Source organism: Muscardinus avellanarius, assembly GCF_963383645.1.
Source record: "Muscardinus avellanarius genome assembly, chromosome: 1".
NCBI lineage: Eukaryota > Metazoa > Chordata > Mammalia > Rodentia > Gliridae > Muscardinus > Muscardinus avellanarius.
Genome location: NC_137786.1, coordinates 46,550,187 through 46,567,600, shown reverse-complemented (window position 1 = coordinate 46,567,600; position 17,414 = coordinate 46,550,187). Strand labels below are relative to the sequence as shown.

Below are 17,414 nucleotides of genomic sequence, written 5' to 3'. Positions count from 1 at the left end.
AGGGGAGCGATCAGGTTTGCATAGTCTTTCACTGGAAGTCTGAACCTTTTTCACTATGACATCAGTGATGTCAGTATGTATAGAACTATATCTTGATTTATCAAGAGTATTTTCATTTTTCAATCCATAAATGTGGAAATGAACTATGATCAGCAGAGTTGGGAACTAAGATTGAACTCTGTGGTGCAGCTTTAAGCTCTGCTTCTCTCTTCCTCATCCCCTAATACCTCTTCCCAGGCCCTACTTTTCTATTCTTTTTGTTCCCCACTGCCCTTACACCCAATTTTAAAACCTGTAGACGAGGCCACCAGCTCAAAACCAGCACAGATACCTGAACTGAATGATGTGTGGCTTCTTTTCATGTAAATTCCTTTTGCCGTAATGGATGCAGTGGAATAACAATGTTTACAGGTACCAATTCCAATCCCTGCTCAATGTAGCATTTTTTTGTTTTATTTTCTTTATTAATAAAAGCAGGGGTAGGTTTCTTTAAACTGCACAAACATGCAAGGATTTTTTTTAATGGAAACTTCTCTCATGTTATTCAACTAGAGCACTTCAGTTTACAAACAGCAAGTCCATCTTTATGGAAGCCAGCACGAGGAACTGTGTGCAAATTATGAAGACTCTTGCTTGGATCCTGTTTAAAAAATTCTAGACCAGGGCTACCGTACACAGAATTGGTCATTTTACTGCCGGGAGATGTCTATGTAATTTCATTTATTGGCTAAAAATTTGGCATTTAAAGATATGGTATCCAAATGGGGTTTTGTCCACCATTGTCAAGATTGTAATCTTAAAAAGAAAATCATACCAGTCACTGATAATTTATTTTATCCTGAGGCAGTTGACTTGCAGAGGCATAGTCTACAAAGCCCAGGAGGTTGCCACTCAATGGTTTACATTTTGGGACACCTCTTAAGTTTGTAGCACTGCAGTTCAAAGTGTTAATATTTAGAGGGACGTCTAGATTTTATCCATAATGCAGTAGAACCTTGAAGTATATTTAAGCTATTTTGTTTAGCTTAAGAAATGTGAGTGCCTAATCTGAAATAAAATGGTACATTACCACTTTTAGGTTTCAAAAAGTTATAGACATTCTGATGCATCTCAAATGTAGTTTTATTTTTATTCCAAACATTGTGAATGAGAAGCCATTGTCATAAACTTTGGCCATTTTTGCTCTATGGACATGCATCTGTAAGTTATAAGGTGAATGAAACAGTATGTAACACAGTATTAGGATATAATAAGCTTTGCCTTTAGAATACAGTTAAAACAATTACTTTTTTTGCACCCTCTTAAACTTTTGATTTTTACTAGTTGTGTTGCTTTGCAAAAAACTCAGATGTTTGGCTGCATTGCCAATATTTGTATGTGTAAGTTGCTTCAAGGTTGTGCTGATGAATAGATAGGATGTAGTGGTTTTAGTAGTGATGGAAAGGGAGGGTATTTATTATACAAACTGTGAACTGCAATGACATCCTTAGTTTTGGATGATGTGTATTGTTTTCCTTTGCAGCATTTTAATGAAGATTGCTTTGAAGTGTTTACGCAGTAGCACATTTACTATAAAATTTAGTTTAGCACAGTGGACAAAAGTAGTTAAATTAATAACTTAAAATCAGTCTCTAATTTATATACCTAAAGTCTAGCATTCCTGTATGCACACAGTAAATAATGGGTAGCCTGGGCTCTGTTGCTTTCTGATTTTTATCCAAGTTGTCAGCTTCTTATTGCTGTGTTGTGCTAACTTTGAACCTTATTTTTTTGGTAAAAATCAGTATACTTTAGTAAGATACTGGCCATAATCTTCCATTGTTATAACTTTAATTTTCACTCTGGGTTTACAGTGGCTGGTCTGTATAAATAATTTACACAAAGATGACTGAATGCTAATACCAGTTGCACTTAAATGAACATGCCCGTTCTCATTAGCTGATGCAGTAATATATTCAGTTTATCTATGCATTGCTGGGATCTTGATATAAGAGGGAAACGGTGTTTCTTATCTAAAATTTTGATTATCAGCAAGTTGAATGGACACTTTAGTTATTTAAATAAAGATTTTGACCAAAATCCAGAAAATGATATGAGAGAAAAATAAATTCCAGCTAGTTTAATAGATTTTTAAATGCCAATCTGATTTTAGCCTCTTAGAGAGTGCTAACTAGCTGGTAACGTTTACTTTTAATTCCTTGTTAAAATGAGGCAATAATTTGCAAGATTTTTGTATATATGTGTAAATCCTTCATATCTTTTTAGATCTAATTCAATATTTTCTGACTACTTCTGCCATGTATAATAACATTTTTGTGCATGCTTGATGTGACATTCATAAATTGTACCACTATGACTTTATCCATGTAAAATAGCTATTTATTGAATTTTCTTTTTAAAGCTGGATTTACTGGGGTTTTTTTCTTCTTCATTTAAGCATCTTAAGAGAATTTGTTACTGTTTATTAAAAGAATTGCATTTGAAAGCATGAAAATATCTGGTTTGCAGTCATATGAAGAAACAACAATGCCTTTATTATCAAGTTAAGCACAATTCTTATAACAAACTGTGATAAATTCTTTTTTTTTTTTCCTTTGTCGCATTATTCTCATATGAACAAACCAAAAATTCATGGTGAGCAGTTGCAGTGTTGGCTGATCTATCTTTTATGTACAGGGAATTTGAAGAGGACAGTGGATTCATTTAGAAGTGTAACTGGTGCTGTGATTATAGCAATACTTTACTTTCGTTAGTCATACTTCATCTTTTTCATGCTAGCTTTTTAAATGTTTAGTTTTCCTCTTGTCATGGTCAACTGCTGAATTTACTTGAAGGATGTAGAATCCTGTTTTAAAAAAACTAAAAGTCTGTACAATTAGGTCAAAGAATTTTGCAATTGTTTCCTTTTAATTTTTAAAATTGAGGGTCATAAATGTTTGAGAACGTCAGATCTAATAGAGCATAGTGATACTATTTAATTTAACCAAAGTCTCTAGTAAATATCTCAACTTTGAATGTAAATTAACAAATAAACCTGACCACCAAGGAGATTGTTGCCCAGAGTTTCAAAGCACATTGTCTACAAATGGAAATTGAAATAATTTATAAAAATATTGACATTAATATGTTTTTTAAAAAGTTCCTAATTTTTTCACTAAAAGGAGGAAACTATTAGTTTTATTGTTAAATATGGTAGATATTAATATTCCTCTTAGATGACCAGTGGTTCCAGTTGTCCCAGTTTGAAATAAGTACCCTGTGAGTATGAGATAAATTAGTGACAATCAGAACAAGTTTTAGTATCCGATGTTCAAGAGGAAGTTGCTATTGTTGCATTGATTTTAATATTTGTACATAAACACTGATTTTTTTGAGCATTATTTTGTATTTGTTGTACTTTAATACCTGGTGTACAGTTCCAGAAATAAAAATCTGGAAATCTTTTTTTTCTTGGTTTGTGTGACTATTTGCCAACAGTTTTTTTTTTTTTTTAGCACATCATAAGCTATCCCAAATAGGTAGATGTTGTACCAGTTTTAAATTGCTTTTTGATGTAATAGGTTAAGTATTTGATAGGTAAGTAATAAAGTTGGTAGATAAGGTTTTCTTGAATAAACAGTTTTATATCTATAATAAAATTCTAACTATCTCAAAGTGAGGATTCTAGTTTAATTCAGGAAACATTTTCTGAATGTTATGTTTTAAACGCTGCTCTACATGACTGTGCCTTACAGGAAGACATGACACCTGAAATTTGATCAGACTAGAATTTGAGAGATAGTATATATGGATAACTATTCTGTAGGTAAACTCCAGTTTTTATCAACTCTAGTCCTTTTTCTCGGTCATCTTTTCACAGTGAAGATCTTTTTTAGCCTAATTTCATACATTTCTCCGATTTAATTTACTCTGACTAGAGCTTTCTCTAGTTTCATTCCTGATAAGTAGTTACCAAGTTGGACATAATATACAAATTTTGTGTAAGGCCAAGAAAGGGCCAAAATTAAAGCAAAATCTTGACTCTTCTACTTGGATTACTTGTTGAAAACCACATCCCTTAATTCTCAGACATCAAAGGGTCTTCCTGTGAGAGAATGGTGGTGGACACATGCACAGAAGCAGCACAAGTGTTCTGGATGAGAGCTACATAGTCCTTTAAGCTTTAAGAAGGGAGGAGCAGCTTAGAATAATTTCTGTGACTTCCAGGACATCATGGCCTAATTGGCTTTTCTGTTTCCACTTCTGGAACTTCCCAATGCACATTTACTATAATGTAGATGTGGTAATAATACTTCTGTGTTGCAACAGAAGTATTGAATGGGAGTAGTGGGCCGTAAATTTAACTTGGGTAGGTAGTCAAACCTCTGAGAAAGTGACAGGAAAGAAATGGCAATGTGGCTATCTGGGGAAAGGTCTGCAGGCAGAGAAGTTCCCTGAAGCCCTTGCAAGAAGCTAGAAGCAGGTGTATGGGTTGAGTGAGCAAGGGAGACAGATGAGATCGAGGTTATACACAGTTATGTGTCTGAAGGACTTCAGCATCTACTCCAAGATATGAGAAGAGTTTTGAGCAAGGGTATCTCAAGAACTGATATCTATTGAAAATAAACACTTGGTGATATAGTCTAAGGGACAGGAGTAGAAACAGAGGCCAATGAGAAGCTACTGACATTGCAATAAATAAGGTGAGCTGGTTGTGTGGCAGTGAGATACTACGAATCTGATTATAAAGGTCCCACAAGGATTGAGGGACCCAATAAATAGCACCCTCCTTCCTACCCAAGTTTGGAACTGAGTTTGAATAGGAATTGGGTGGGTGGAGATGAAGGTAATGATAACTGGTAAAACCATTTGGGGCAGGTGGCCTTAGAGCTATGGCAGGACTGACTTACATTCATTTGCTGGCAAGCAGAGGCCACAGAAAAACCCAGAAGGATGTGGGCCATGAGTCCTAGTTCTCCAAAGATAGTCAGAAAAGGCATTCTTCTCCAATTGGTGGGAAGAAGCTAGGGGCATTACTAATGGAAGCCCTCCACACAGAAATATTAACATGGAATAGGAGCCCGACATGGTGGTGCACGCTTGTAATTCCAGCATTCGCCAGAGAATTGCAGTTTGCGGACAGCCTCAGCTACTTAGTGAGGCCCTTTGCAACTCAGTGAAACCCTGTTTCAAAAAAAAAAAAAGACTAAAAAATAGGGCTGGGGGTGTAGCTTGGAGGTAGAATGCCCCTGGGTTCCATCCCCAGTACCATGCAAAAAAAAAAAAAAAAAAAAAATGTGGAATAGTTTATTCCTTCCACCAACATTATCCTTTAACTGTAGTCCCATGTTCATAATATTTCTTATACTCTTCTTTTAGCCATTTTTTATTTTATTTTTATTTATTTTTGGATGGCTATGCAATTTTATTTTTTTTAATTGGTGCATTGTAATCATACATCACACTGGAATATAAGACTTGAGAGGATGTACAAGCACACATCATCCAATTAGCCCTCATTCAATCCCCATCCCATTCCCTCCCCCTCCCTCGATCCCATGCTTGATTGGTGATTAACTTTGATACATTTGTTTATGTACCTCCTGAGTTTTAAAGAGGTTCCATTCTCCCCCATCCCATACAATCTGATTGGTCATCTTAACTGCTTCGCTATAGAGCCCTTTCTATAACTCGACCTCCTCCTGCTACCCTTTTGCTCCTAATTATTGCTAATTAGGGGAAGCATCTGGTTTTTATTTTCTGTGATATTTCTCTATGCATGCCGCATTGCAAGTTCCGATCCCACTCTTGACGGCCCCAGTAGTGGCCTGGCCACCCGGAGGATTGATCCAGACCTCACTGGCTCCAGCAACAGCCTTGCCTCAAGGGAGCCTCCGATCCTGGCCTTGGAGGCCCCAGCACCGGCCTTGCCTCATGGCAGGCTCCGATCCCGGCCTCGCTGGCCCTGGCACCGGCCTAACCCTTCAGCAGGCTCCAATCCCGGCCTCACTGGCCCCAGCACCGGCCTAACCCCTCAGCAGGCTCTGATCCCGGCCTTGGAGGCCTTAGTAGTGGTCGTGCCTCACGGCAGGCTCCAATCCCGGCCTCGCTGGCCCCGGCACCGGCCTAACCCTTCAGCAGGCTCCAATCCCGGCCTCACTGGCCCCAGCACCGGCCTAACCCCTCAGCAGGCTCTGATCCCGGCCTTGGAGGCCCCAGCACTGGCCTTGCCTCAAGGCAGGCTCCAATCCCAGCCTCGCTGTTTTAGCCATTTTTTAAATACTCAATGAGAAAATAGTAATAATGACCTTACATTTTCCCCTTAATCAGTTTCAAACAATCTTTATTATTTATTTATTTATTATTTATTTTGTGGTGCTGGGGATGAAATCCAGGGGCCTTCTACCTCTGGGCTATACTTCCAGACCTCTTTTATATTTTATTAGGAAGCAGGATCTCACTAAATTGCTGAAAGCCTCACTAAGTAGCTGAGGCTGGCTTCGAACCTGTGTGATCCTCCTGTCTCAGCCTACCAAGCACTGAGATTACAAGTGTGTGCCACCACACCCAGCTTACAATCTTTATACATATACACACCAATTTACTCATAGCAACACAATAAGTATTTTTTACTTTATTCTATAAAAATAAGTGTTTTTATACATTAACAGTGCTACAAGAATTACTAATGCTTGGCTAAAATTTTATAAAACAGAGGTATACAACATAAAAGAAAATTTGAAATTACAAGTTCAAGTAGTCAGTTTTAATTTAATAAGCTATTGTGTGTTTATGTGAAAATCAATTAAAATTGGAATTGCATTATAAATTTGAAATTACAATGAAACAAATAGCTTTTACCATGAAATTAGAACATAAATATCAATCAAAACATACCCCAATTAGGTCTCAAAATATTTGTCCTACAGGTGGAAATCAGAGAAATTCTTTAAAAAATTTAGGATTAACTCAATAGCTAAGTAGGATACCTGCTTTCTAATTCACCCAAGTTAGCTGACAATTGTATAGTAGTTTGAAAAAAGCTCTTCTCCTTGCTTGATATCTCTAAGTGCTACAAGAACAACACATCGAAGTGGGCTAGAAAGAGAAAAATAGAGAAAAAGTAGAAATATTAAGTACAAATTCATATTTTAATATAACCAATTCGGATTTTACAGATATAATTTTTCTTTTCCTGATGCAGTTATTCTACAATATGTCTATTCTTTATCACTTAAAAAGACCAGAGATGAGTAGGTTTATATAACCAACCATCTCTTCTGAAAATGTTTCTGCGGGCCTCCAAAACTGGTAATCACAAAACGATTTTAATCTTTTTAAAAAGTTATAGTTCAACATTCTTTTATTAATTTGTGTCTCTTCTGTCTGAAAGACAGAAGCATTACTTAAAATTAACTGGAACTTTTAAAAATACTTTTCTGTAAAGAACAAATGCTATTATGAAGTTCTAATGACATGTCCTAGAGTACCTGGCTAAGAAAACCTAATTGTTAATTATACAAACATACATATGGAGAAACACAAAAGTTATTCATTTTTAAGTCCAAGTTTTAATATCATTCATTTTGAAAGGACAGTTTAATAGGTTCCATAGAGCCGGTAATCCTGGCTACTTGGGGGCGAGGGGGCAGAGGCAGGAAGATCTCAAGGTTGAGGTCAACAAGTAAGAACCTGTCTCAAAATAAAAAGAAAGTGCTGGGGATGAAGCTCAGTGGAAGAGGGCCTCCAGGTTCAGCCCCTAGTGCCACAAAAACGGTCCCCATATAAAATAAGATTGCTAATAACTCAATGAAATGATATAGAGTACATCTTCCAATATTATTTTTTTATTAATAAAGAACTCTTAGCTCTTCAGAATTACTAGTATTTAAAATTGTTAGCTGGCATGATAGCACACAGCTGTGATCCCAATACTTGGGAGGCTCAGGCTCAGACAACAGGACAGCTTTCACAACTTAGAGAGGACCTTAGCAATTTAGCTAGACCCTGTTTCTAAATGACAAAATAGGGCTGGGGGTATAGCTTGGAGGTAGAATTCCTCTGAGTTCAGTACCTACAAAACACACACACACAGAGTTTTTGAATTTTGAGTGTTCCCAGTAAGTTCAATACCCCCCCCCCCATACATACACACTGTTTTTTGAGTGTTCCCAGTAAAAATGTCCTCTAGGGGCTGGAGGTGTAGCTCAGTGGTAGAATGCTTGCTTAGCATACCTGAGACTTTGGGTTTGATTGCTGGCACGCACACACACACACACACACACACACACACACACACAAAATCTTCTAGATAAAGGCCATTTTTTTACTATTAGGATTAAATGAAAATATATTTGAAGATTTTTGTGGATAGAAAACAATCACTTGAAAAAATGTTTTAAGGTCAATGCTTGTGAAATGCTGCACAGAATAAAAATGAGTTATAAAAGCAGAATGAGTTAAGGGAAAATTTTTACTCTCATTTAAACCTACAATAACACATTAAAGTGACATGAACATAAAAGTCTAAGTTACAGAGGTGTGTATAGATACATAATTTGTTTTGGCAGTCCTGGGGATTGAATCCAGGATGGTGCACATGCTAGGCAAATGTTCTTCCACTGGGAGACATCCCTAGCTTGTACTTTTTCCACTTAAAAAAAAAAATTTACCCCAAAGTTTTTAAAGCTTTTTTTCAGAAATTATATATAACATATATGATATATATTAAATACTGCATAAAAGAGAAGCTAGAAAATGCTCTTAGAAGACTAACCTTTGTTTGTCATAGTTGTAGGCAATGTTTGGGAGATACTGCTTCAGTTCTACAGGGAAAACTGCAGGCACATCAAATTCCTGATAACAGACGTTAGCTGCTCTGTCTAGTAACAGACACATGATTTTTAGAAAAAGAGCCATGATGCAAGGTCATGGAAAATATTAATTCATTATATTTGATGTGTATGGTTTTCTAAATTATCAGAACAAGCTGGGCATGGTGGCTCATGTTTATAATCCCAGTACTTGGGATGCTGAGACAGGAGGATTACAGGTTTGCAACCAGCCTCAGCTACTTAGTGAGGCCTTCTGCAACTTAGTGAGACCCTGCTTCCAAATAAAGAATAAAAAGTAGGGCTAGGGGTATAGCTCACAGGTAGAGTGCCCCTGGGTTTCATCCCCAGTACCACAAAAAAAAAAAATAAATAATAAAATAAAAAAATATAAATATATATCAGAACATGCTCAAATAATAATTACTATCATGTTTCAGGTACTATTAGATTTGACATATCTATATTTTATAGTCAATTAAAGTATATCATATAAAATGAATTTCAAGTAAATAATAAAGTATTTGTGCTTAGATTATATGTGTGTATATAATAAATATCCGTGAGTTTTATTGTCTACTTTTTTTTTTCCCTATTGGTGATTGAATCCAGGGGCATTCTAAATCCAAGCTATACTCCCAGCCCTTTTTATTATTTTATTCTGAAACAGGATCTGAGTTGCTAAGGCTGGCCTCCAACCTGTGATCATCCTGTCTCAGCCTCCCAAGTACTAGGATTACAGCTGTGTGCCACCATACCCAGTTTATTGCTTATTTTTTTTAAATATCAGAAAATAGAAGCTTAGAACGGTTAATGGTTAAATAAAGGAGTCAGGTTTTGAGTTCTTGTCTCACCGACACCAAAACCTGTATGCTAGTTGAAGCCAGATGATCAAACTTTTACCTATGGGAAAATCAAAAATCAAGTTTTCTTTCTTTCTTTCTTTCTTTCTTTCTTTCTTTCTTTCTTTCTTTCTTCCTTTCTTTCTTTCTTTTTTTTTTTTTGGTGGTATTGGGGTTCCTGGAAACCCTCCTACCTCCGGGATACACTCCCAGACCTATTTTATATTTTTATTTGGAAACAGGGTCTCTTAAGCCAGCAAGGCTGGCTTTAAACCTGCGCGATCATCCTGTCTCCGCCTCTCAAGCGCTGGGATTACAAGTGTGCGCCACCACGCCCAGCCAGAAAATCAAGTTTTCAAAATGCCAAGTGAGCCTCGGTATGGTGGTGCACACTTGTAATCCCAGCACTTGGGAGGCTGAGACAGGAGGATCGCACAGGTTCAAAGCCAGCCTCACATACTTAGTGAGGCTCTCAGCAACTTAGTGAGACCCTGTTTCTAAATAAAATAGAAAATAGGTCTGGGAGTGTAGCTCAGAGGTAGAAAGCCCCTGGGTTCCATCCCTGATACCACAAAAAATAAAAAATAAAAAATAAAAATAATACCACGTGACCCATAAACGTAGCAAGAAAATGGGTATACCAGTTTAGTGATTAATCTGTAAGATTGTATTGAGAAACTGGTAAAATACTCTCTAAGTTAACTATTCAAAAATGCTAAGATAATAATGATCAAAAGAATAGTTGTACATTCACTGTAAAAGTCAGAACAAAAATAGTAAAATAAGAATTTCCAACCAGGCATGGTGGTGCGTGCTTGTAATCTCAATACTTGGGAGGCCTGGGACAGGTTCACAGCCAGCCTCAGAAACTTTAGTGAGGCCCTCTACAATTTAATGAGACCCCGTTCCAAATAAAAATAAAATAGAGGGGAAATAATTTCCAAATAATATACAGCATTATTTCTCCAAAACTGTCTCTGTGATATCTTCCCTCAAATAGTTGCTTAATCAGGACTTAAAACGTTACCTGCGACCAGCACTCAATCAAATGGTAAAGAACTAGCCTCTGCTGTTACTCATCTCACCTCCATGATACCAACTTACCATTCGAACAATTGTTGACATACTGCCCTACAGCCAGTGGATTCTGAACTTCTGAGGTTAACCAGGTACTATCACTCATTTTTAAAGGGCCAAGTCGATCTCTCCCATTGCAAGATCTGAAACGGGTGATAACATTAGCTAAGTGACTGTTCTTTTTATTTTAAAATAAAACCCAATAGTACTTACCCTACAACTAAATAACTGAAATTTATCTTTTAAAAATGTCATATCAATCAGACAACTGAGTTTCTACATAGCAGCCATTTAAGTAGATTTCTGTTTCAAGTACAAGTGCTATGGGCTATAATCATGGGAAGTATGCTTTTATATCCTACAATAAACTTGAATCTGGGCATCACCTACCTGTACACAACTTTTGATATTCCTTTGTCATTTCCATCAATGAGTACCCCATCCAGGCATCTAAAGATAAATGGATTTCCAATGGACTGGAAAAAGATTGGCTCATATTTCTGATATACTGTACCTATTATACAAGACAAAGACATATCATGGCAATGGGCAAAATTCATAAAAATTCTGATAAGGAGCTTTTTCTAGAACATAGGAACCCAGGAGAATCTGTTTAAATTCTTCTATTTTTTTAAAAAAATATTTCCTCTAATACCTAGAACATCACATTCTCTTTGGTGACTTTCCCCTTTAAAGAGATTGTGCCTAAGAGCAGATGGAGCACAGAACCAACTGCCCACATAGCAGAACACAGATATAACTATCTTTCTTAATGATAATATGAACATAAGATTTTATGCTCAGTTTTACAAAGTCATAAATATATACGTATATTTTTACAGTAAGTGTGATTCGAAATCAAGTATTTTAAGAAATACAATTTGCTAATAAATAATGTAGACATGGGTGGAAATAGAAGAGTCTGACATTCGAGCTGTTTATCCTTTCACTGGCATAGGAGGAAAGGAGAAAATTTTTGTTGGGTGCTTCTTATAAACTAGGAATGTTAATCTATTTATTAAATTTATTTTAGTATTGATTTGTTTGCCTGTTGGCTTGTTTTGTAAGTCATTACAGAATTAGGTTAGTTGTAAAAGAGAAAACTGAGACTCCCTTGATTAGGAACATAAAATAAATAGCAGAAGGTCTGGGGATGAAACCCAGAGGCATTTGGCCTCCGAGCTATACCCCCTGCCCAATTTTTAGTCTTTATTTTGAAACAGGGTCTCACTGAGTTGCGGAGCGCCTCACTAAGTAGCTGAGGCTGTCCGCAAACGGTGATCCTCCAGTCTCGGCCTCCCAAATGCTGGGATTACAAGCGTGTGCCACCATGCCTGGCCTCAGAATAACAGTTTTAAGACATAGGTCTGACTCAAATATTCACACACCCACTTACTACTATACCAAATAATGGAGTATTAGTTTAATAGGTAACATTTTCAACTGAATATTCTAGCCAGCCATCTTTTGTGAAAAAACTGCTGTATCTTTCAAATGTATAAAGAGCAGGATGGTCTTTAGTCAGTAACTTATAGGCTTAAATAGTTTTATGTTTTATCCAATTCCATGTTTATCTTTAGTTATCAACTAAGCCAAACTGCCTTATTTGCTAGTGCTTTCTTTTCAATACTTTAAAAGTATTGAAATACTTTTTATTTAAATACTGGGTTATTCTAACACCTAGCCCTGTTTATTATTTTTATTTTATTTTTTGTGGTACTGGAGATGGAACCCAGGAGCGTACTACCCCTAAGCTTTACTCCAGCCCTATTTTATTTTTATTTTGAAACAAGTTCTTACTAAATTGCAGAGGGCCTCATCAAGTTGCTGAGGCTAGCTGCGAACCTGCAATCCTTCTGTCTCAGCCTCCCAAATACTGGGATTACAGGCACGCACCACTATATCAGCTATTATTTTTATTCTGAAACAGAATCTTGCTAAGTTGCTGAGGTTGGTCTTGAACTTGTAATCCTCCTGTCTCAGCCTCCCAACTACTAGGATTACAGGCATGTGCCACCACTCTTGGCTCTTGCTATTGCTAAGTAACTTATTCAAGTGGGCCATACTATGTTTTAAATTTAAGCACTGACTAGGAAAGAGTTCATTAAAAGAAAAACCATTTATCTCAACAAATACTACAGGACAGTTTCTAATATACAACATAATTATAAAGTTATTATCAAATAAAATGTTTTTAAAATCTATGGAAACCTGGTTTTCTAGTTCAACCCCTTACTCTAAGGAATACAGGAATAGACATTTTGTTAAAATTTATCAGGACATAAGAAATTCTAGGCAGTACTAATTGAAGCGTTACCAGGATACATAGATACAACTGCGCCTTTTGGTACCAATCCTTTAGTAACGAAGACACCTCTTCCTGCAGAAATCAGTGAGCTATTTGCTCGGGCAATACTGAAACCCAATGTCTTATAGAGAATTTCTTCTGGCTTAAAGATATTTTGCTGATGATGTCTGTTTTCAATCAGATTCACCCTTTGTTGCTGAACTGCCAGTAGGTCTTGATATTTTGACTTAACAGGTTCTGGAAGCACAGTCAAGATATCTAATTGTTTATTGAAATCGTTTAAGAATAGAGCCTGGAAAACTTTCAGTAATGCTCCTAGGACATCTTCATCTGAGATAACTTTGTCTTTGGATTCCTCTGGAACATATCGAAGAGTCCTGAAAAGGGGAAAAGTTTCCATTCACTACCCTTCAAATGATAAAAGCCAGACTGTCTTCATGATTTCTTGTTACTGATGTGTGTGAAGAGCACACAACTAAGAAAGTTGAAAAACTGGGGTAGCTCTAGATATCTAATTCCCAACACAAGTAGCTCTTATGACAGCCTCATTCCATATCATATGCTGCTGAGTCCTTACACACTTTATACCCTCTTTGCAATCTTAAGAAACTGAGGCTTAGGGAATTTGCCCAAGATCCTAAAGCCCTAAATGGGAGTGTCAGAAGCAAAAATGTAGCTCAGCTTTTTCCTCCATTCCAACCAAAAACCACTGAAATGTTATCACATACTGAGAATTCTATTTCTGCTTTTTTCATAGGTGTGTAGTTTCAAAGACAAACTTAACATATCATATCTTTGTCTTATTCCCTCCCATGAGTATTCTCTTAATGACTCCAAGTTTGTTTCCATAACTATTATTTTTTGTGCTGTAAATTGAATCCAAAGGCATTCTATCTCCCTGCTCTTTTCTTCCCCCAGCTCTTTTTTGTTTGTTTTTAAACAGGTCCTACTAAATTGCTGAGGCTGGCCTCAAACCTGCGATCTTCCCATCTCAGCCTCCAAGTGCTGGGATTACAAGCATGTGCCACCACGCCCGACTAGTACTAATTATACTTTTATTTCTGAACAAAGTGGTAGCAATTCCTGCCTCATAATTCTACAGTAACGATGCACCAGAATTCACATTTCTATAGTAGGAATCTTTAGGAAAGCTTTTTGGTTTCACAGCTTTTCAGAAAAGCATCCTTCCACGGAGGCTGCCTACTTGGGGGGGCTTCTTGCAGATGACCAGCGCGCTCTTGTTGCCAGCCAGGCCGCTGTCCACAGGGCGCCCGTCGGCCAGATGGGCTGACCCCGGACTGTAAACGCACACGCCAACGCTTCCAGGTGCTTTTTGCAAGTTTCTATGCGTTTGCTACTCTTAAGTTTTCCTCAGAGCCTGAAGTTGGGTGGTTTTTTTCAACCTAAGTTACTTCTACGGATCTAGGAAAATCACCTTGGCTTTTTTGAGGAAGCACTAAATTTTGGCGGACAAAAATCCCGCAAGAGAATCATTTTAAGTTTGTAATTTTTGCCTAGACACAGCGCCCCAGCTAGTGCTTACAGAATAAGACGACCACACCAGCGGGCAACCCAGGCATCGCGGCGCGGCGCACGCCGGGAAAAAAATCACAGGCCCCGCCCACCGGAGGCCAAAGCCACTCCAGGCACCGCCTCCACCCGGCCCGCTCGCCTGGGACACCTAAGGGCGCGCAGGCCTCGCCCCCGACAACGCCCTCCTCCCGCCTCAAATACCAGCCCTGCCCTCCACGGGCCCGCCCTCTCCGGCCGCCCGCCTGAAGCCCCACCCTCCTCAGGTCTTCTCCGAACCTCAGACCCCGCCCTACTTAAACTTCTACGAGGCACTAAACCCCGCCCCCAGGCCCCGCCCAAGTCGGGCCCGCCCAGGTCCCGCCCTCCGCAGGCTCCTCCGGGCTCAGGCTCCGCCCCCTCGGCCGCCCTGCCTCCCCTTGGGCTCAGGCTCCGCCCCCTCGGCCGCCCTGCCTCCCCCTGGGCTCAGGCTCCGCCCTCTCGGCCGGCCGCCCTCCCCCTGGGCTCAGGCTCCGCCCTCTCGGCCGGCCGCCCTCCCCCTGGGCTCAGGCTCCGCCCTCTCGGCCTCCCGCTCCCTCCCCCTGGGCTCAGACTCCGCCCCCTCAGCCGCCCTGCCTCCCCTGGGGCTCAGGCTCCGCCCTCTCAGCCGCCCGCCCTCCCCCTGGGCTCAGGCTCCGCCCCCTCGGCCGCCCGCCCTCCCCCTGGGCTCAGGCTCCACCCCCTCGGCCGCCCCACCGCCCCCTGGGCTCAGGCTCCGCCCCTTCAGCCGCCCGCCCTCCCCCTGGGCTCAGGCTCCGCCCTCTCAGCCGCCCGCCCTCCCCCTGGGCTCAGGCTCCGCCCCCTCGGCCGCCCCGCCGCCCCCTGGGCTCAGGCTCCGCCCCCTCGGCCGCCCCGCCGCCCCCTGGGCTCAGGCTCCGCCCCCTCGGCCGCCCGCCCTCCCCCTGGGCTCAGGCTCCGCCCTCTCGGCCGCCCGCCCTCCCCCTGGGCTCAGGCTCCGCCCTCTCGGCCGCCCGCCCTCCGGACTCCGGCTCTGCGGCGGCGGCGGGGGGGCTGAAGGCGCTGCACCTGCACTCCGCCCGCCCTCACCTCGGGTTGTGGCTTAGGTTCAGCGCGATCCAGGGGACGAAGCGGTACTTGTAACGGCGCCACCGCTGCCAGAGGCCCCGCAGCAGGCGGCCCGGCATGGCTGCCGCGGCGCCGTGACGGGGGCGGCGCGGGCGAGGCGGTCGCGGTCTCGGGCCCGCCCGCCGGGGAGGAGGGCGCCGCGCCGTCCCGCCCCCGCGGCCTCGCCGGCCCCTGGCCAGCGCCCGCGCGGGAGCTGAGGTGGCCGCCCGCGCCGTCCCTCCGCGCGCGCGGAGTTGCGCTCCACACGCCCACGAGAGCCCAGGGCTCGGGCGCCCGCCCTGGCCCGCACGTCCCTCACTGCCCAGCGCTCCCCCCTCGGCGTTGTCTCTCCGCAGTAACAAGTTTGACTCCTACCAAAAGACTTGAGGCCCCTGAGAACATGGGATATATATTGCGAATATATAAGCGTAACATAAAATGTGCTTATAGCCTGATTCCATTTTTCTCTTCATTCTTCCAAACATCTAAAGCAAATCTACATAGGCGGTTACCTAGCCGTTTTTAAAAGGCAATTTTATTGAAGTATATAGTTGACAAAAGATAAACTGCACATGTTCAAAGTGAACATGAAATTTAGCCGGGTATGGTGGCGCATGCACTGGAAACAGGAGGATCGGGTATTCGAGGCCAGCCTCACCAACCTAGTGAGACTCAGCAATTATGGGAGACCCTGTCTTTAAAAATAAAATAAAATAAGATAAGGGCTAGGAGTGTAGCTCAGAGGTATAATACTCCTGTTTTGATCCCCAGTACCATAAAACAGAACTAAAAATAAAAATAAGTAAAATGAACATTTTGGTACGTTTTTGACACATTTACGTTTGCAAAACTATCACCATAATCAATGTGAGCATATCCAGCACTTCCAAAAGTTTCCTTATGGCCTTCCATAACCCCCATCCACTCCTTCCACCAACCCCCAAGCAGCTGTTGATCTGCTTTTTGTCCCTAGATTGGCTTGATGTTAATGTGTGTGTGCGTGTGATTCATTTGGTAAGAGCTTGTTCATAAGAATCTGTAGTTTTCTTTGGGTGTATCTGGCTTTGGTATTTACAATAATACTGGCTCATAGAATGAAGTGGGAAATAGTCCCTCTATGGGGACTTTTACACACACACACACACACACACACACACACACACACACACACACACACACCACTTTGGGCAAAGCTTACTTCCAGTGGAGTCACACTACAGGAATCCCTTAACCATCTTCAAATCAATACGTATTTATTAAGAAATGAAGCCAGGTGTGGTGGTGCTTGCCTATAATCTCAGTATTGGGAGGCTGAGACAAGGAAGATCACAGGTCTCGGTTCACAGCCAGCCTCTGCAAATTAACAAGGTCCTCAGCAACTTAGTGAGGTCCCATTTCCAAATTAAAAAATAAAATAGGGCTGTGGGTATAGGTCAGAGGTGGAACACCCCTGGATTCAATCCCCAGTACCACAAAAGGAAAAAAAAAAAAAAAAGAATGCATTGATGCACTGTTGACATTTCCTCAGGCGGGAACCTGGCTTCCCTATTTGTTGCCTGAGAATGAGGGTGAATCCCAATATAAGCAGAACAGTTCAGATCTAGTGAAAATCCAAGTAGATGCCAGGAGCCTCCGGTCTCCTTTTATTCTGAAAGAAATAAAGGGAAATATCTCTCTTTATTTTAAGTTTAATATGATGTAGCAACAGTCTACATCAGTTCAAGGGTTTGGTTTTCCCCTCAG

The 17,414-nt window shown here is 40.8% G+C and overlaps 1 protein-coding gene across 1 annotated transcript; it reads right to left on the bottom strand.

The window, feature by feature from the left end:
• Positions 1–6,989: 6,989 nt before the first annotated feature.
• SETD9 (SET domain containing 9) lies at positions 6,990–15,751 on the bottom strand (the record flags this gene model as incomplete). The annotated part of the gene is made up of 6 exons (XM_080694712.1): positions 6,990–7,077; positions 8,756–8,861; positions 10,757–10,872; positions 11,120–11,243; positions 13,047–13,414; positions 15,654–15,751. 6 exons carry the CDS (start codon positions 15,749–15,751, stop codon positions 6,990–6,992), a joined length of 900 nt encoding a protein of 299 aa, XP_080550838.1.
• Between the last annotated feature and the right edge of the window lie 1,663 nt (positions 15,752–17,414).